A 20,653-nucleotide genomic window follows, 5' to 3' on the forward strand; every position below is an offset into this window, starting at 1 on the left:
GAAATGGTTGAAGTTCCTTGTATTTTGTTTCAAGTACTCACTACTCCTGAATAATGAATAAATTCTTTTCGTTACTTTAAATATATGCTTAGTAACAGGAACATGGACAACAATCTCAGGCCCATGGTGTGATTCTTAGGGCTGTCCTGTGCAGGGTCAGGAGCTGGACTTCAATGATCCTTGCTGGGAGATAAGCAGAAAAAAAGACAGAAATGTAGCTCAGGCTTTCCTCCAGGAAAAGAAAAATATTCAATATTGACCATCAATGTAGCTAACAAATTGTTCTGTCCTTTACTGTTAAAGAAGTCAAATACAAGCAGAAAGCTATTTCTGTCCTTGGAAAAGGTATGTTTTCTAGGCTTATAGTATCAATATTTGAGACCTGCTAGAAGAAGCACACAAGCAGGCAAAAAAATTTAGAATAGTGGCTAGAGAGGACATGAGCCATAAAATGACTACATTAAATGATTTAGGTAGGAAAAAGGATCTTGAATTGCATCTGGCAATACCAGTTTTTCTTTGCAATTTACAGAGCTTTTCAGCATATTTTAATAATTTCATATACAGATATCCGTGCATATTTATCTCTGAAATCCAATAAACATGAATGCATGGTCCTGTACCTGGGGAAAGAAGAGTGACCCCAGTAACCCCATGCACCAAGGCAGGCTGGGGGTGGAAAGCAGCTCTGCAGAGAAGGACCTGGGGGTCCTGGTGGACAGCAAACTGCCCACAAGCCCAGCAGTGCCCGTGTGGCCATGAAGGCCAGTGTTGTCCTGATGTGCATTGGGAAGAGCATTGCCAGCAGTCGAGGGAGGTGATCCCACCCCACTACTGAGCCCTCGTCAGGAGCATCTGGAGAACCTGGAGTGTGCTCAGCTGAGTGCTACAGAGATTATTAGGGACTGGAGCATCTCTCTTACAAGGACAGGCTGAGGGAGCTGGGCCTGTTCACTCTTGGGGAGAGGTGACTGAGAGGGGACTTCATCACTGTCAGGAACTGAAGGGAGAGTGTCAAGAGGATGGAGCCAGGCTCCTCTTGGTGGTGCCAAGTAAAAAGATGAGATGCAAAAGGATGGATAGGAATTGATGCAAAGGAAATTCCACCTGAATACACATGCAGATATATAGATTTGCACATAGGTGTGTGCAAGTGCATGTATATAAACATGCAATTGATTATAAGGATATGGGGATAGTAATTTTTATGGGAACTTTGGTTTTCTAGAAAAACAAAATTATTCACTTTGAATAAGTGATGATGTGTTTTCTTGACCACAGGAAACCATATGAAAACTGTTAAAATAATCTTTATGACCCCCAAAATAAGTATTATACTGAACTCATGGGTAACTGTAAGACACAAAAAAGGGGGAAAAAATCCATATTCAGAAATTTTCAAAAATATAACTTTTAAAGTTCTAAGAACTCAAAAATTCAGCAGTATTCTTAACCATTAAACTTGACCTCTATTTTTAAAAGCTCTTACCCACTTGTTGGGATATGTTCTTATTCTGTCAGGTTCACCACAGTCTTAACTAACTGACCTTGTACACTTTAGCTCAAAACATCTGTCTCAAAGGTGATCCATTATCAAAATGTTGGTATAGGAACATAAGTATGTTTGCATTTCTGTGTGTGTTAGACCAAAATCACATCTAGCCCCAAAATACATTTCTATTTGTGGACAATAGTGTGTTTCAAGACAGGAATGTAAATTCATTTTATTGGTATGTTCAGTAACTTTTAGTGGCCAATAATTTTACAGTATTATCACACTCTAAAGAAGCATTTCTTTTTATTTGCTCTGGGTTTAACATCTTCTGGCTTTAGCATTTTTGTCGTTTCAGTTCTTCTTCCTAATTGACTACCATTATATAAAAAGTTAGGGTATATAAAACGAGCAACACATTGGATATTTCTCATGCAAAGAATAGGAGACCATTTTAGGAGACTGTATTATTATGGCTCTCAAGTCTGTGCTCTTTTTCTTTTTAGTGGTCAATTGTTCTGATCCTGGAATTCCTGCAAATTCTATAAGAGAAAGTAAAATTGAACATGGAAATTTCACGTATGGCACAGTGGTATTTTATGACTGCAATCCTGGATATTTTTTGTTTGGCTCTTCAGTTTTAATTTGCCAACCAAATGGCCACTGGGACAAACCTCTACCTGAATGCATTAGTAAGTAGATAATGAGTTTGCTTCTACAAGGAATGTGGACTAGACGAGGTACTATTTTACACGGCATTTTCATCAGTCTCATGACAGCAATTATAAAATTCACATTTATATACATTTGTGTGTGTGTGGTTTGGATGGAGGGTCTCAGTAGCTGCTGAAATAGCAGTTATATTACTCTTGTATGTAGCAAATAACATAGAAAACTTATGAAATGCAATAGCCAAACAAACATCTCTGAATGCTCCAGCATAATAATCCCTGATAGCAGATATGCAAGGTCAAAACCTGTCCATTGACTTCACCAGTGACAGCACTGTAGAACACCTAAGATGTCCTCTGGACAGTGTCCTCAGTTTGCCACACTAACAGAGGTACCTGAGCATCATACTCAACCTATTCACTAAGGCAACTGCATCAACACAAGTAGGTTATTTTTATTCTACTTTGTCATGAACTACTTTCTAACTGTGATGCAGATATAGCCAGAGATGTTTCTTAGACTTTTAATTGGCTGAGACATTGATTTACCTGATTCTCTATTAGTCTGTGAAAAGGGTTTCGTTTAGGATCAACATTTTTCACTGAGAAAGGCTTCTTTTCTAAAAGGAAAACAGCCTAAAGGTTACTTATTCAGAAATCATGGACTGATACTTGCAATACTGAAGCTATTTGTTCTCAGGAGGCTTCACTAGTTCAACTATCACCTCTGTATAAGAGGTGATAAAATAAGAATAAAATAACCTTTTTTTCTTATTAGTGATAAAAATTTCAGTTATGGAATTTGTCCCTTTCTTTGATGGGATAAGTAGCTTGATTGCAAGTCACAGTTAAACCTAAAACAAAGTGTCTGTTGGTCACAAGTTAAATTTAAAGGCAACATTACCTTTTCAAAAAGAGAAATATTCCTTAATAGTAAAGTATCTAGAAAGAGAAAATAATTTAAAGGTGAAGTTGCAAAGATTTTTTTCCTTCTACATTTGTATTTTAATCTCTTAGTAATTTTTTATCTGAATTGTCACAAGTAATTTAATAATGCAGCCTTTATTCTTCTTTTAAAAGAGCTTTGGGAATAAAAGGGATTTATATACTTTTGAAAGGGCATTTTCTGCTTTATTTGTGTCATTTTCATAGAGGGGCCAATGAATTCTACCTAAGTGGTATCCATGATATTTTGTAATCATAAGCTTACCAAAAGTTTTTAAGAGCCTTTTTAAGAGTTTCTGGAGTGTTTTTCAAATTATTGCTGGAATGAAACTCTTTACAATGGTGTGTATTGATAGCACAAGGAATAATGCTTTAAACTAAAAAGAGTTTGTTTAGATTAGATATAGAGATTTTTTTTGTTGTTTTTGGTTTTGTTTTAATGAGTGTGGTAAATAGAAAAGAAGAAAATTAGTTAGTATTTGAAAAAAAAAGAAATTCAATCAACTTCTCATATGAAATCCCAGCCTGAAAACATTAATATCAAATTAGATTTTGTAGAATGCATAATCATATAAAGGGTTATATAAAGGGTGCTATAATTTTAAAGTCAATTATCAGGGATCCAAGCCTTCTAGATATAAATGTAAACAGGAAAGTGTGTACAGGAAAGCCCAAAGATGGAATCTGTAAGGTACCAGTATGAAATTAACTATGTTCTGTATGACATCTGAATAGGTCAAAAGAATCAATCATGAATACTACAGATAACAAAATATTCTAAAAAACTGTGAATGTTCTTCAGAGGATAAAGGTCTCATCTTGTTGAAGCCTGCATGACCAACATGCCTTGTTCTTGATGATGTTCCAAGTTTTCATTCTCAGCAATTATCCATAACTGATAGTAGATTTTAGTTAGAAGCAATTGATTAAAAAAATAACACTCTAACAACAAGTGCTTGTTATATGAAGTTGACTTTTCTGGCTGTTTTACTCAAAGTCCTCGAAGCAGAACAGTCACAGGGGTCAGCAACACTACACAGGAATCAAAGTTGGTCAATAGCTCACCACATTCCTAAATCTTTTGTGATCCTTTCAGGAAGGTTCTGCACTGTGGAGGTTGGACCTTTGGGAGAACATGTCATTAAATGTGAATCAGTATATACATAAATTAAAGCTCTAAGACCATAATAATAATTTAAGAAAGAAAAATTGCCATATATGACTTTGGTCTTATGCTGTATTGTACAATCATGGTACTGTTGCATGCATCTGAAATGTCATGGAATTGAACACATCCTTGACCCTGATCAGGCTTCTGATCTGTATTTTTCTATAATAAAAAAGTCCAACTGAAAATAGTATTTAATGTGATGAAATTTTCATAAAAACTACAGTTGTATGATTTAGCAGCTGATTCTACTACATTAATATTTGCAGGCCTAATTTGTGGGCTTCATGGTACATAAATACAACTATCTCTGGCAAAGACAGTCTACATACCATGGACAGATGTAAGATAAGAAATCAAACATCAGGCCTAAATTCATTTTGTGTACATAGTGGATTGATTTATGAAATTTTGGTTTATGAATTTTTTTTTACATTTCCCAAACTTGATTTATTTAACTTGCTTTTCAATTAACTCCTTGTCCTGAATTATTAAAAGAGGGATGAATTTCTGCATATTCACTACCACAGCAGTGACTTTGGCAGGTACTGTGTTCCTGTAATTTTTCTCTGAAGAGTATAAGGTGTGTGTACATGTTCATGACATAAAGGTCAACTTAGTGAATGAGTGGTTTTGAACATCTATATATGTATCTAAAATATCTTTTTTTGACACCTCCAAACATTTCTTTCATAGCTTTTGGTCTGAAGCATATTTTGCATTCTAATCCCTTGATCTTCTGAACCCTTCCTGCAAACCCTAAAAATGTTAACCCCTTCACAAAGTTTATGTGCGCAGTTGTAAAAATGAAAACTAAAAATTGAATGATCAGTGATAATAACCTTCTTTTATCTCCAATAATTATGCATTGTAGTGATTGACTGTGGACATCCTGGAGTTCCTCCGAACGCAGTCCTGTCAGGAGATAAATACACCTTTGGTTCCACTGTTCATTACACCTGCACGGGGAGGCGGTCGCTCTTGGGGCAGGCGTCTCGCACGTGTCAGTTAAATGGACACTGGAGTGGATCTCTTCCTCACTGCTCAGGTAATATTTGTGAATTAATGACTGTATCCTGAAGTGGTTTTAAATATATTTTGATTTTTTCAGAAGGCCATTTAAAAATCTGAAAAATCATGTATGAAGCTGAATTACCAACTCAGTAGAAGTAAAAAGTAAAACCAAAGTAAGCATAAAGTATTAGCAAGAAAATAATTGGGAAGAAGTAGACTTTCCTGGTGGCACTTAACATGAACAAGAAATTTCACATTCAGTTGACTGTTAAACAGTTCGCTTTGAAAATATATTTGATGTGATTTCTGGCAATAGTGTTTATTTCCACAGTGAAATCTTGCAGCATTGTCTCTTCAAGATGATGAGTTAATTTTCTTATATTTTTTTTTTTCAACTTGCAAATGTCTACTGGCTTGATGACACCTCAGATATAACTTGATTGTGTAATGCATTCATCTGTATAATAAGGCCAGGTAGGCTCCACATAATTTCAAGACAGGGTACTCAGTTTTTGGAGGAACACTATCTAATCCTTGTAACAGTTTAGCCCTCAATAAAGTCAAGATATGTTTTCTGAATAACTTTTTGCTTAGGAATATTGTATTTCAAAACTTCATTTTGATTCACTTTAAGAGAAGTGATCAAGTGAAAAACAGAAATCCAAGTCACACACTAATTTGGGATTTGATTAAATCCCTTCTGTTATTGCAGACTATGTAAACAAATACTGTGATGAAGGTTAACCATGTTAGCAGTTTTAATTCTCAGTAAATACTGGTGGACGTTCTTTCTTGTCCTGCATATGTTTAATAATTTAATTGAAGAAATCAGAGGATTTTTGAATCTTATTTAAACCCATGCAATTCAGAGAACTTTGACATGTCAAATGGCAGAAAATAATAAGAAAATAATTGTCATGTTTTCACTTAGATTAGATCTATGCCAAAACTAGAAGTGAAAAATAACTGATGTGCAAGACTGACTATGCTCTACTAGTTTCACATTCAAAATCCAAGCTTCTTTAGAGTATTAGTAAATAATAGCATCAGAGAATGGTGGAAGTCAGAAGGATCTTTACAAATCATCTAGTCCAGCCTCTTTCCAGTGACTCACTGCACACATTGTAAGAAATGTCTGCTTTATGCCCAAACTAAACTTAGCCTCTTTCAGTTTAAAATTTTCCCCTCTTCTCCTGTCACCACAGACCTTGATAAAAAGCCACTGTACATCTTCATTCTATATTTTATGTATTGAAAGGCCACAATGGGGTCTTCTGGAAGCCTTCCTTTCTTCAGGTTGAGCAGCCCAAATTCTCTCAGCCTTGTTGCACAGCAGAGGTGTCCCAGCCCTCCGATCATATTTATTGAATTCCTCTGGACTTACTCTAAGAGTTCTTGGTTTCTGTTGTATTGGAAACCTCAGAAATGGATACAGTAGTCCAGGTGGAGGTCTCACATATTCTAAATCTTTTTGGTTTTGTTTTTTTTTTTTCCTCTCCTGCTCTTGCCTCTTCAGTGTAATCAGTTATAAACTGATTATCAGCTGCAGTTTCAGGATACCAAATTTTACACCCCAAGGCACAGACATAGTTGAAAATAATATGAAATATTAAAATAGAACTTCTTGGTTAAAATATTGCATTAAATTCTAAAGTGTTGGAAGAATTTTTCAGTATCTGAACCTTCTCCTGCAACCTCTCAAGAACCTAGAATGTGACAAAACTTAGAAAAATGCAAACCTAATTTAATCCTTAAACTTTCTATTAACAAAGCAGAAGGAAATTTGTCACAGTGAAGAAAATTATAATCTTATAATCTATAATTTTAAAGATATGCACTAGAAATCATACTTTAATGCAAAATAATCTTATTTAAAAAATAATGATATATTTAAGTATTTGCAAATTGGAACTATTTAAATAAAAAGTGGTTTTACAGCTAGAAGGAACTCATATTTGTTTTGGGGGAAATATACTCTTTAGATCAAATCTAAGGCTACTTGTTGTAGTTTTCCATAGTATTAATAATAAAATATTAAAAATCTAAATTGTGAATTTCAAATTTAATTTAATAAATAGACAAAAATATCAAGGAATATAACCTAAAAATACACATGAAAATATGAAAGCAGCCCTACTGGAAATAGGGCTATTCTATAGTATTTCTCATATTAAATTAAAGAAGTGTTGAAATATCTCAGGATATTATGAGTGAGATTCATGAAATTTTTTAAATTGTTTTTCTACCTACACATAGGGAACTCTAATCAGATCTAATTAATGTTTCTAATGTTTTTAAATGCATTTAAAAAATTCCTTGGCAGAGGAACTTTTGAATGTTAACCATAATGAATCAAATTCTACAGAATAAATCTATTTTTTTTCTTTACTGTTACTGTACCCAACTATAGTTCTTTGAAAAATTTTGAGATTTTCTCTTCAAAGTTTAATACTGAAATATTTCTCTTATAATGATAATTTGCAGTTCATGATAGAGAATTTCTATATTTTGCATCTAAAATATGTTAAATCATCAGCTTTTATTATTAACCTTAAACTGGTTTCTTCATATTAATGCATATTAAAACTTTGAAATTTGCGTGTTTGTTTACATTATTCATAATATAAAATATAGAATATTTAACTGAGAAAATATGCAGCACACTTGTCCTTTTAGTATATGAAAAAGAATTTAAAAAGAAAACACTAGATCAGTGAACATAAGGTTACTAAATTTTGTATCATCCTTATGACAGTTTCTTGTCACATGACATTATGCTAGAAGGAATTTTCCTGTCCCATTGATATATACTGGCATTCATAAACACTTTTCAATCATCATATGCATATCAGATGCAGTCAGAAATTTTTTGCAATGTAGAATTCCTCATAAGTGCAGCAAGGGTTGTAAATAGTCTAAATATCCTCCATTTCATCAAGATTAAATGTCAACTGAGAATTTGTTACACATGTGAGTGAAGGATGGCTCATAACTAACTGTAAAAACAATTTAGTTGAGTCTGCATGAGGTAATAACAATACGTTCTCTTAGACATCATCACAGTCTACGGCTTTCTCATGAGGGGAAGAGGAGGGACAGGCACTGATCTCTGTGGTGGGCAGCGGCAGGACCCAAGGGAATGGCCTGAAGCTGTGTCAGGGGAGGCTGAGGTTGGATATTCGCTAAAGGTTCTTCACCCAGAGGATGGCTGGGCACTGAACAGGCTCCCCAGGGCAGCGGTCACAGCTCCAGCCTGACAGAGCTCAAGAAGGGCTTGGACAATGCTCTGAGGCACACGGTGTGTGTGACTCTTGGGGATGGGGCTGTGCAGGGCTGGCACCCGGACTCGGTGATCCTTGTGGGTCACTTCCAACTCAGCTTATTCTGTGGTTCTTTGATTCCATCACATCTGATGTGATTAGTCATTTAGAAAAATTATTTCTGTAACCTTCAATCAAAGGAGCTGGTGGTTAACCTTCCTAAAATAAAAAGTCTAATAATCCATAGTAATAATTAGGCGTTAGAAAAGAACACATGATTTCCCTTAGAAGAAGAATATGTGATTTCTGTTTGGCATAGCAAATAACCTATTTTCCTTTTTTCAACATAAAATTCTTTTAGGCATAATGTTAAATAACTTGCCAAAAACTGAGCTGTTATTATGGAGACTGCAAATGTAGAAAGATGAGTAGGCCCTGTTCCAATTTTATCAGAGTCTAACTAAATACTACTGGAAAATGCAAACTACAGATTCCCAAAACAACAAAAAACACCCTTGATCTATGAATCAATTTTTTTTAATGATTTCAAAAAACATGAAGCAGACTTTTTTTCAAACTAGAGGGTTGTTAAGTCACCTAAGTACCTTGGACATAAATTATTTTTAAAGCTTATAAAATTTTTTTGCTATAATTTGGGACTATTTGCAATTTCTTTTTAAATAGGGCTGGCAATCTGCTTTACTGATCTGTGTCATATAATCAAATGGGTAAACAGACAACAGCCTAACTGCTCAGCCTGGGATTTTGAAGCAGACAGATAACCCTTTTACTTACTTGAGTGTATTTGTTATTTATGAAATAAATTAAATACATAGTACCATTTACTTCTTAGACATAATGGACTAAACCAAATATTTGCTGATGCACCATAGTTTTCCAAGCAGAGGAAGCTACTTCTACTCTTCTGCCTTCACTATTCAGTTCTGAACATGCTTTTGTCAGTAGAGAGTTGTGTCCAACTGTTGCCTCCCAACAGCATTTTTAAAACATACACAGTGCCAAGTAAGGCAGCAGAGCACTTACACTTGTTTTTCTCTGCATGTAAGACTCCAGAGTGATAACTTCCCATAGAACCCATCTCCAGTGAGTTTGTCACTTTTGGTCTTCTGCCTATTTAGAGTTTGCAAATCTGTTTACCATTTCTTTGTAAAAATTGCTCCTATTACTTCTATTTAAGCTTAGACATACCCCAGAAAATCTGCATGACAGATTATATACATAGTAGGATTTATTTTTTCTACCTGATTCTTGAAATATTTCATTTTTATTTAAAATATCGTAACTAACTACAAAGTAATGAAAATTTTCTCTCAAAAATATTGATATGTTTGGCATATTTTTTGTCTAGAAAACCTTAATTTTATTTGCAAGTTGTTAGAAAAACAGATGGGCTATGAGGAAGAAACCAGAACAATGGAGCTCCAAGAATTCTAGAATTCAACTCTTCAGTATTGAAACTCAGGAATATAATATACCTTAATCTCTTTTCACATAGAAAACTATCTTAAAGTTCTCCAAAAAATAAAGTAGATGATTCTAAGTAAACATTAAAAGATTCAAATGAATGAGCTGATGTTCATGTGTTACCTAGAACTTCCTAAAAGTTCTTATTAAGACTTAGATGTATAATCTTTGATATTATTATTACTTTTTATTGTTATCATTATTACTGTGTTGATTTTTCTAACATTTATATACAGCAGATAGCATTTAACATTATTAATTTATTTGTATATAAATACAAACTTGCTTACCATTAACCTTCTATCTTAGAATTTTCTGAAACATTTATATCTGAGGGAGATTTTAGCTATTGGACAGTTTTCACATGATGTTCCAACATTTCTAGAATGCAGGAAAATTCTTCATGTCTGTTCCAAGTCTGGTGATACCATAAAACTAAGAAATATTTTATGAACACTAGTTATACACAAGAAAATTGTCTTTGCAATCAGGACTTTAGTTTTCGTCAGAATTCCTTATTTTAAAATGAAAAATTCACAAGGTTTTGTGCTTGTCTTTCCCCCCCTATTTATTTGATAATTCTGTTATCAAAATTTTAGCATGGTATTAGGGGAATTTGTGAAAATTATAATTCTTCTTCTGCAATACTATAAGATAAGTAGAAAAAATTAGTGGAAGATCAAGTAATTTTGCATTTATAGGGACTCACACCCACTGATATATATGGGGATTTAAAAATATATATTTATGAACTTATTTATAAATACATATGGACATGCTTTATAAATGCAGAATAATAATAATATTTTATAAGTATTCTAATCTTTGTACTCTAAAATCTAGGTGATACAGCTGGTTCTTGTGGTGATCCAGGTATCCCAGGCCACGGGTCTAGGGAAGAAAACAATTTTAAAATTAAAAGCACGATACATTTCAGCTGTGATATTGGATATATCTTGCATGGCTCAGAGGAAAGAACATGTTTGTCAAATGGAAGCTGGACAGGAAGACAACCTGAGTGCAAAGGTAAATCAAAGATGTACTTAATTTTTTAGCTGTGTTTTTAATACTGTTGATCAGAAAACCAATTTTGCATTGCCAGCTTTCTGTTGTGAACAGGTTGCAGTTATTTTGGACTGAAAAATTTTTTCAAATAAGTTTTGCACTATAGCAGTGGCTTGATATCAGGTGAAAAAATTTGAAACCAGTTCCTGGCACCCATTGTAAAGCATGTTTACAGGTTTTGAGGGAAAAAAATAAGCCTTTAGAACTCAATTTTTTGATTAATATTCTTTCACTTAAAAATCTCAGCATAACCTGACCTTTAATAACGACCATATACCATGTTAATTTCAGACAAAAACCCCAGTTTTAGGAAAATTTCAGTGTCAGGATTTCTTTAGGTTTATTCATCTATGTATAAATGGTTGACTTAAAATTTCATTTATTAATACTGTTGACTTTGCTTTTTTCAATAGAAAACAAAATACTGAAACAAGTCTATTTGTAAAATACAATTCTGAAAATTTCAAGGTAGAAATTATTATAAAAGAAAGCTATAAAAGGATATTTCTGAAGACTCATTTATTGCCTAGTTTACCTTGCTTCAGAATAGGAAAATAATTCCCAAAAGATTCTTTTGCAAAACAAAGTGTCTTGAAAAGAAGGAAATAATTTGAGAACGTGTACTCTTAATTTCTACTTTATCACTGCTGACTGTGGTAACTGTATGAACAAGTAATTTAGTTTTAAAAACTTGTTTCATAAACTGGTCTTGTAATATCCTTTCTGCTGAATGATTATAAAATTTACACTACATTGAAAATATAATATATATATTTGTGTGTATATGTATATATATGTCTATTTTGCTAGTATTGAAAGGGATATGCTTTGCCCAACTCTACCATCTGCTATTTTGACCTTATCTATTACAGAAATAAATCAGCTCTTATACATTTTAAGATAGTTTTGATGATATTTCTTTCTTGAAATGATAAATATAGTTCACAGAAAAATGTAGGTGTTGGTAATGCATGCACAGGTATATTGTTCTAGTTTAGGTCATATAGACTAAATGTACATATATGTAATCACATAAGAAGGACACATTCAAATTCCCAAGTTGAACATTAACGAACTGGGATAGAGCAGGATTCCACCTCCCTGTGATGTTGACTCCATTCAATGCTTTGAATTAGAAAGATTATATTTTGTTTATGCTAGAAACACATGATTCAAATTAAATCTACAAATATAATTATCGAAAAGATTTTTTTTTTTTACAATTGGAAGGGGTTTTCTTTGCAGCTAAACTATCTTTTCACTAATGCAGATTATAAAGCTAAATTTGTACGTTTTGTTTCTCTACAAACCCAAGGGGAAAAAATAGTAATTCGTGCACACAATTTTTTACTGTACAATGTGCCTTATCAGTAGATGGTGAAACTTACATTTTTAAGGACAACAGAATGGATTTCTACCAAGCAGCACTGCTGGAAGAAGGATTGTTCCTGCTCCATGTTTTCCCATTTCAGAAATCATCTTTACTACATTTTGAAAATATTCCACATTTTCCTTTACAGCTGTGCAGTGTGGTAATCCAGGAACAACTGCTAATGGAAAAGTTCTTCGTATTGATGGGACTACATTCTCCAATTCAGTAATTTATTCATGCTTGGAAGGATACATTCTTTCTGGATCATCTGTAAGACAATGCACTGCCAATGGAACATGGTCTGGATCCTTGCCAAACTGCACAAGTAAGACACATTTCTAGTGACTAATTTTGTTTTTCCTCTCCTCTGAAAGTAATAAATAAAGTAAAATATAGAAGTCTCATGACAATATATTTTCAGCTTTTTCTTGCATTACTTCCTACATAATTTTGTATGCTAAATAAAAATATGATGCTATGCAAATATGAAGAATATGGTTTTTTAAAGGCAGAGTATAGTAAAATGTGTAGACTGCTGTTTCAGTTTAAGAGAGTTGTATGGTTACATAATCTAGCTTGTTTAATTCTTTACCAGTATGTATGTTCAATCTTATTTATGTTTTGTGATATGACATATCCAGACATTTTTATCTTAGTTGCTTTACTTCATCTTGAAAAATTAGCAGTATAATATTCTGTTCTTCCAGAGAGTAGAAAATAAAAACCTTGTAATGAACACTTGAGGATTCTTTTCATAGTGACTCCAAGGTTTAAACTGTTGTCCCATTTTGACATACCATCTTCTGTTTGGCCTCTTCATTAACCTTAAAACTCCTTTGGCTACCCAACTAACAGAAGCTATTACAGCATCTCTAACATTTATAATGAGCACTTTGCAACACTTTATTTTCAAGCCCATCTGTTCCTTCTTTATTACATGTCCTAGTTCATCTTTTAGTAGCAATTATGAAAATTTTACATTTATGTGATGCATGAGACTGCCTATCATTTTCAAGAAACATATCCTCATCAGAGGTATAGCAAACTGTTTTTAAATTTTGAACACACTTAGAGCAACTCAAATAGAAGCCAAAAGCTAGATCATACAACTTCTTGTTAAATCCATCTTAAATGAATTTTTGCAGTCATAAAGCCTGAGAGAGAGCCCAGTATTTTTGTTTATTTATTATTTTAAAAATTGAAATGAGAGCCAGATTAATTGTACCAAAGATAATGGTGGCTTGTGATGTCAACTTCATCTATATTTTTTTCTTGTATTTTAGAATAGCATTTTACTGAAATACATGCCAAACAATCTTCTCAGGACACGTTACTCAGATAGAAACATCAGATTTTAACTTGAAATATATTGACAGGGGACGTATCATAGTAAAACAAAGACACTGAGATTCAGGATATACCACTTTTGTTTAGTCTAGGTTTTATCACAATTTAGGGGGTTTAGAGCTGACACTGTAAGAAGAGAATAGCCTAAATAATTTTATGCTCCTTTACAGGCTGGGAGCCCTGGGCAGCATACCATCAAACAGGACTGACCCTAGTGCAACTTCATGCAGACCAGACCATAGCAAGCTCTTGTAGGATTTTCTTAGAAAGAAACAACACTGCCATATCTGCAGCCAAACAGAAACAAAATTCTCATGAGAGTTTCTTGTTTCACTGCTCAATAACAAGCAAGGCCGTGCAGTCAGCAAGGTGCAATCGCTGAGTTCAGTGCCTGCTGCTGGAGCTGGCTGGGGCTGTGCCCAGGCAGGAGAGCTGTGGGGCACAGCACAGCTCCAAACGCCACCCTGGCTGGGCAGCACAGGCCTGGGGCTCCCCACCTCCACCCACTGGGATGCACTGGCTCTCAACAGGAAATGCTCTTCTGGTCAGCATCACTGCAACAATTTAAGATGTTTTTCCCTAAAACAGTGAGTTGAGTGGAGGTGGTCCAACTGAAATGAAACAAAGATTAGAGGAAAAAAGGATAAAGCCATTAGCTTTATATTTTAATTCAATCAAAACAATAGTATATCTGTAAAAATTTTGTGGATTATTTTAGTAAAATTTACACATTAGGAATAGTAAATGGAATGTTTCAAATAGAGAAAGTTTCAGAGTATTTGAAAGTACACCTGTTAATAACAGAAACAGTTCTGTCTTTCCCAGTTCTATGTAATTTGAAAAATTACCAAGAAAAATCTATGGCTTTTTATTTTTTTAAAAATTGAAACTACTGTGTTACTAGGTAAGCTAAAATAGATTGACCTCCAGTTTTCTTTATCAGTATCTTAGCTACCTGTTTTCTTTATCAGTACATTAGCTACCTTTGCAGTAATCCAGATAGCCCTGTGGTATGTTTTCTAGTCTCTTCTATGTACATACAGTGATTGCATGGGACATTTTAAGATTTGCCATATGCTGTGTAATTAGTATCTGCTCTGTCAGATCATGGTAAACTGTAGAAAAGGTATATTATATATAAATCTTTGATTCTTAGGTCCCGAGTTATTTGGTCAAGGGAGATACACCACAAATATGTAGTCATGGATTTATTGTGATTTTGGAGATCCAGATACAGAAAGAGTGATATTCTCATCAGCCATGCTTTGACATTGAGTTAGAAGTGGCCAGAACGTGTACTCTGCTCAGAAAACTGCTTCTCACACTTTCCCAGAAGAAATAGCAATGCTGTAGGGTGATTTTCATGTTTACTATAAAATAAATGATAAAACACATGGAATACTATATTTCGTGTGAACACTAAAGACTGTCTCCACTCTCCAAAGACTGTCCCAGAAATTGATAGATCCAGTTGACCAAATCTGAGGGAAACTTACCTGTTTTAACACTATTCTCAGATTACAATGATCTAAAACTTTTTATTAACTCCTTATGAGTATTTTATTTCATTAGGAAATTTAATTATCTCCTGACACAAGAAGTCATAAAAGGCTTTACAATCACTCCCACACATTACAGTGCTATAGACCTAATTTTTATGTAAGTCATAGACCATGTTTGGGGGTCACCTGAATATTCTCACCTGTTTATGTACATAGCAAATATGTGAGCATTTATAAAGTGGGAGGTTTTTGCAGGCATATATTTTAAATTTTCCAGATTTTGTTTCCTTTCAGGATATCATAGAAAAGTAAAGTAAGTAATAGGCATCTCCTTTTTTAATAATGAAACTGAATTGATAGGAAAATTTTAGCGTATCCAAGGGTGATAGTGGCATATGTATTATTTCTTTTTTTTTATTTGTTTATTTTGTAATCTTGAAATTTTGTCAATACAAATTTTACAATCCTTTACTACTACTGTTAAACTAAAGTATTTATGTTCTGCAGACATAACTGTTATGTAGCTCCACATATGTTTGACAGCTAATTAGGATGGCATATGTTTATCTTCTCTTGGTGGAGATAAGATTTATGTTACTTTTTTCTCCTTTTTGTTCCCCAGTCAATGCCGAGTTTTGTAGTGGTTTTTTCCTCACATACAGATAAACATCACTTAGATTTTAAATATGTTCCTTAACTATTTACTTGCAGTTATCAGTTGTGGAGATCCAGGAGTCCCAGCCAATGGCATGAGATATGGTGATGATTATGTCGTTGGACAAAACGTTACTTACATGTGCCAACCTGGTTACACAATGGAAGCAAATAGTTCCTTAATTCGCACTTGTACTAGCAATGGCACGTGGAGTGGAGTAATCCCAACATGCAAAGGTATAACATTTATTTTGCTTGTCAGGTATTCCTTCTATGACATTTACCTACACTGCTTATTGCAAATTGTTAATTTATTGCGTATTCCCATGGAAATCAAAACTTTTAGTATGAATATATTTAATTGATTTATTTAGCTGCAGAAACAGTGACTTCATCTTTTACTTTTTATCCCTTTTATATTCCTACAAGCACAATATATTGAACAGTTTTTTATAGTTCTGCAGAATACTTTAGTACTTTGCTGGATGGTTTAGATTTGTTAATTGCAGTTAGCCTGTCATAAGAAAGTGACCATATATATGTCTCTGCTTTTACAAACAGAACACTCAAACATGTAAAAGACACCTCTGGAAAAGATCTAAATATATACAAACTGAACTTTGTCAAAGGCAAATTCATCTGAATTGCTCTATCTATATATAATACTAAAATTTTTCCCCTGATCCTTCCTTTATTAGACGGGTACCTTTAAGCATCACCTTGCTGCAAAAAGACTAAATCATTCTTAAAAATTTCCCAATAAGGATTTTTCTGTTTCATGTTATTTTCTCTACTGTGGAAGTTGAAGGGGTTAATGTCAAGATATTCCTTCATCTTCTTCAAATTGCATGCCTGATTTAATGGGGTTCTTTTGTTTGATTTTGTTGGGGTTTTTTTTGTTGTAGTTGGTTTTGGGGTTTTTCATGTTAAAATTTAACCCTGTTAAAATTTTAACAGCAAAAAAATCTGAACATAACTGACAGACAAACTTGTCTGTGTCATCAAAATATTTTCTCTGAGAAACTCACTTTCTCAATGCTAAAACAAGTTCTCTCTAGAGTATTTTTTCTGTCTCTCTGATACTACATTTGTAGAAAAGCAGTATTACCATTTGGCGTATTCTTTCTGGGTTCACACTAACTACATCTGATCTCTATTCTTTCAACACTTAGTTAGCTACCTTTGTACTTAATTTTTGTTATCCATCTTCCTTCTGTTTCATTTTAAGGAAGCAAAGTAACACACCTGCTAAGCAGTGCTCATTTTCCTCCCATGAATGCATTTGTCAAACTAGATTAAATTAATTTCAAAGCTCTACCATATTTGCAATTACTATTCTTGCTGAACACAGTTTTCCCAGTATCTTACCAAGTCCAGTTTAACTCTAATTCACTTTTGACAATATCAATTTTTAAGTTATTTTCCTGACACATTCTTAAAGATGTCAAACACTGAAATCCCCTAGACATTTCACTCTTATTTTCCTATTGTCATTGTGCTCATGGATAGCCTCAGTTTCAATTAAAAAATTATTTTAAGAACTGAAGATTGGACATAGTGGTCATATTGACCAAGAGTCTGTCTGTCTCCAAGAGTGGCTGTCAGCCAACAGCTAGAAGATCATAAGATAGAGCAAATATTTTTTATAAAGTCTCTCACCTCTAATTCTTATGGTCTACAGGACACCTGACTGGGACCAGGAGATCTAACTCTGATTTGACTCAAGCAGAATGATACAAAGAAAGAATTTTACTATCAATTTTAACTTTGAGTTTTTGAGTCTTTCTGGTTTTGGATCATACATATTTAAGGCTTGTATAAATGCTAATTAATAACCGTATGAAGAATCTCTAGTCTTCGCAGAATTTCATTCTACTTTACCTTAGTTTGTGTAAGTACACTAGGCAAGTTAACAGTGTAATTAAAATAATATATAATATGCAGTAGTGTTAAATGTATAACAATTAGTTTTTACTGTCAGAATGAAGTGCCAGGGTCCTTTGGTACTATTTAGTTAAAATAATTGAAAAATGAACTGGGCAGAAAATACATGCATAATTGTCACTGTGCCACTGAAAGGGAAGATATAAATACTGCTCTGCTATGCCAAGTTGGAAAAGGATTCATGTTCATCTGCAGCTAGATATTCAAATATTCTAACATTGTCTTTTTTGCAGACTTGCATTTGCAATACACTTGTAGTTCTTAAACTGAGAATGTCGTGGTACATATTTATGTCTAAGTCTCTGACCAAAATAGAGAAACATTCTGGCTTGCTGCTCGGTATTGTTTTGTTTTCCTTTTCTCACCCTAAAATTCTGATGTTACATCTATTTCCTTCAACTTCTTCTCTCCTTTCCCAAGTAATCACCAATATTTCCTCCCTTATTAGTCAGCTCAGAATTTAAAATATACAGTCCCTTTTAAAAGGACTATTCATGAAGCTCTTGGAGAATGAAGACAGAATTCTGCTGCTTAGAGCACTTATTTTGAATTCATTTTTTTTAAAGCATCATAGACATGTGGCAAAAGCTATCATGTCCTTTTCTGAGACAAAACTAAGGTCCCAAAATCTAGATTTGATTTACTGGCTGGTAAAGAGTATTTGATACCAGTATTCTCAAACAGCCATGAATGCTGCTGTAAAGTGTTTTTATGGTCTACATAACTGAGATTCTCTCACTGAAGAGAATAATAAAAATGTAGAAATGGTACCTAGTGAACCCTCTGCAGGTTGCATTCAAATACATATTATTCATCACCTAGTAACTCTGAATTCTTTTAAGTCTGCAAGATGACAGCTCTTCTAAACATTAGTTTAAAGATTATGGGTGCAGCATTTAACTTGCTCCATTGTTGTGACCTGTGTGTTCTCTGCTTGATTTTTAATCACCACATCTTCTCATTTATCCCAACTGGCTTTACCAGATTAAATGGTATTAGATTTTTTTGCTTTCTTTCTCTTTTGCTAGCACAGTTTGCCCTTTCATCTACCTCATTCATTCTATCAACTTGGTCTAAATTTCATCCTTTCCCTTGTTTAGTTCAGGTTTTCTTTCATTTAATGTCCTTAATACTTTTTCCCTTAAGCTTTCAATTAGCAATTGTCTGTTACTATACCACTATCCAGTGAATAACACATTTATCTTCATCACAACAGTTGTATCTCTTTATTTCTACTGCCTTCCTGTACTGTTTTTCAGTCCTCTGGCCTACAAACAAGTACAAGATGTTTCTATTTTTTCCTAGGAGGCCTGGCAATTACAAAATATACTGAAATACTTTTTGTTGGCCTTCTTATAGGTAGCAATACTAACAGGTTCAAGGAATTGCAAATCCTTACATTTTCTCCCCATTGCTAGCAACTAGATGCTTTTTGGTAATGAACTACTCACAAAGCAAATTGTAACCAAACTGTGCTACTTAGAAACAGGATTTCAAGTAATATTTTGGAACAGTTATCCTGGAATTTCATCCCTACACGTTAAATATAGCAAATGCCTAAGATGGCCAACAGGAAGAACATATTTTATTATTGCCACACTAACAAAATATGGTTGCACTCTATGTAGTTTTAACAGAGAAAAAAAAAATTGTAGTAGATTACCAGACATATCTTAAATGTTGTACACGTTATAGTTTCCATACCGATTTTTAGGTAGTCTTCCTATTTGGTTTGATGCAATATCCTGGTATATTTAAGACACTTCATCAATCATCTGCTGCCTCCTAAATGAAGGAAACCAGACGTACGAACTTCAGGAAATGTGGCAAGAATACAGTGAGAAAGATAGCATGCCCTGACTGTATTGTCCTCTAAAAAAAGGTGAAATTAGCCCATATGGTTCTTCTAGTAATTGTGTACACCGGGGATATTTACAGCAGCTGGCCCTAATTATTTTGAATATTATTGCAGCTGTTACCTGCCCAACTCCTCCGCAGATCTCTAATGGAAGGTTGGAAGGAACAAACTTGGACTGGGGATTTAGCATTAGCTATGTCTGCTCTCCAGGATATGAACTCTCTTTTCCTGCTGTTTTGACTTGTGTTGGGAATGGAACATGGAGTGGTGAAGTACCTCAGTGCTTACGTATGTATTCACATCATTGTCTGTATTTTGCTATGTTATGGTTTTCTCCTCTTTGAAGTTTTCACTTTTTTTTCCTCCTTCCCTCCCTCCCTCCCTCTCCCAATGGCTCAATTAATTTCAGACCTGGGATAATTACAATCCTTCTAAAAATTTCTAAAATTTTCCAAAATTTTAATGCTACTAGTAGATTGAGAAGGTCATGGGAATATCTGTAAACCCTATGTGAGCATATATGAGTCTTTAGACATAGACGCAAAAAAAAGATATTACAGGCAATGTGTACAACATAATCCAAGGCAATTCAAAATTCAAAGGTTCTGTCTTGTTTTCAGATCCAGCTACATTTGTGATAAGGTAACTTTCATTATAATCCCTTTTATTTCCTCATACTCATCCTAAACTTCCTGTGATGTCACAGAGGAATTTTTCTGGCTGTCATGTTGACTAGGTCCTGGGTAATTCTGTGACAATTATCTATTTTTCATATTTTATGCAGTTAATTTTATTAATCTGAAAGTTATAAATAACAGTGATGGATTCTTGTATTGCTAAAAATTTCATTACAGTATCCAATCCTATTCATTAAAA

The 20,653-nt window shown here is 33.9% G+C and overlaps 1 protein-coding gene across 5 annotated transcripts in view; it reads left to right on the forward strand.

Moving 5' to 3' along the window:
* Window positions 1-20,653, forward strand: part of CSMD3 (CUB and Sushi multiple domains 3) — a 593,532-nt gene that overhangs the window by 541,201 nt on the left and 31,678 nt on the right. For all 5 annotated transcript variants that reach the window (XM_064706591.1, XM_064706593.1, XM_064706594.1 and 2 more), the window contains 6 exons: window positions 1,999-2,184; window positions 5,151-5,324; window positions 10,879-11,061; window positions 12,621-12,797; window positions 16,033-16,212; window positions 19,892-20,065. In XM_064706591.1, coding sequence (XP_064562661.1) covers window positions 1,999-2,184; window positions 5,151-5,324; window positions 10,879-11,061; window positions 12,621-12,797; window positions 16,033-16,212; window positions 19,892-20,065 — 1,074 coding nt within the window. The remainder of the gene's footprint in view (window positions 1-1,998; window positions 2,185-5,150; window positions 5,325-10,878; window positions 11,062-12,620; window positions 12,798-16,032; window positions 16,213-19,891; window positions 20,066-20,653) is intronic.

This window comes from Zonotrichia leucophrys, chromosome 2, assembly GCF_028769735.1.
Source record: "Zonotrichia leucophrys gambelii isolate GWCS_2022_RI chromosome 2, RI_Zleu_2.0, whole genome shotgun sequence".
Taxonomy (NCBI): Eukaryota; Metazoa; Chordata; class Aves; order Passeriformes; family Passerellidae; genus Zonotrichia; species Zonotrichia leucophrys.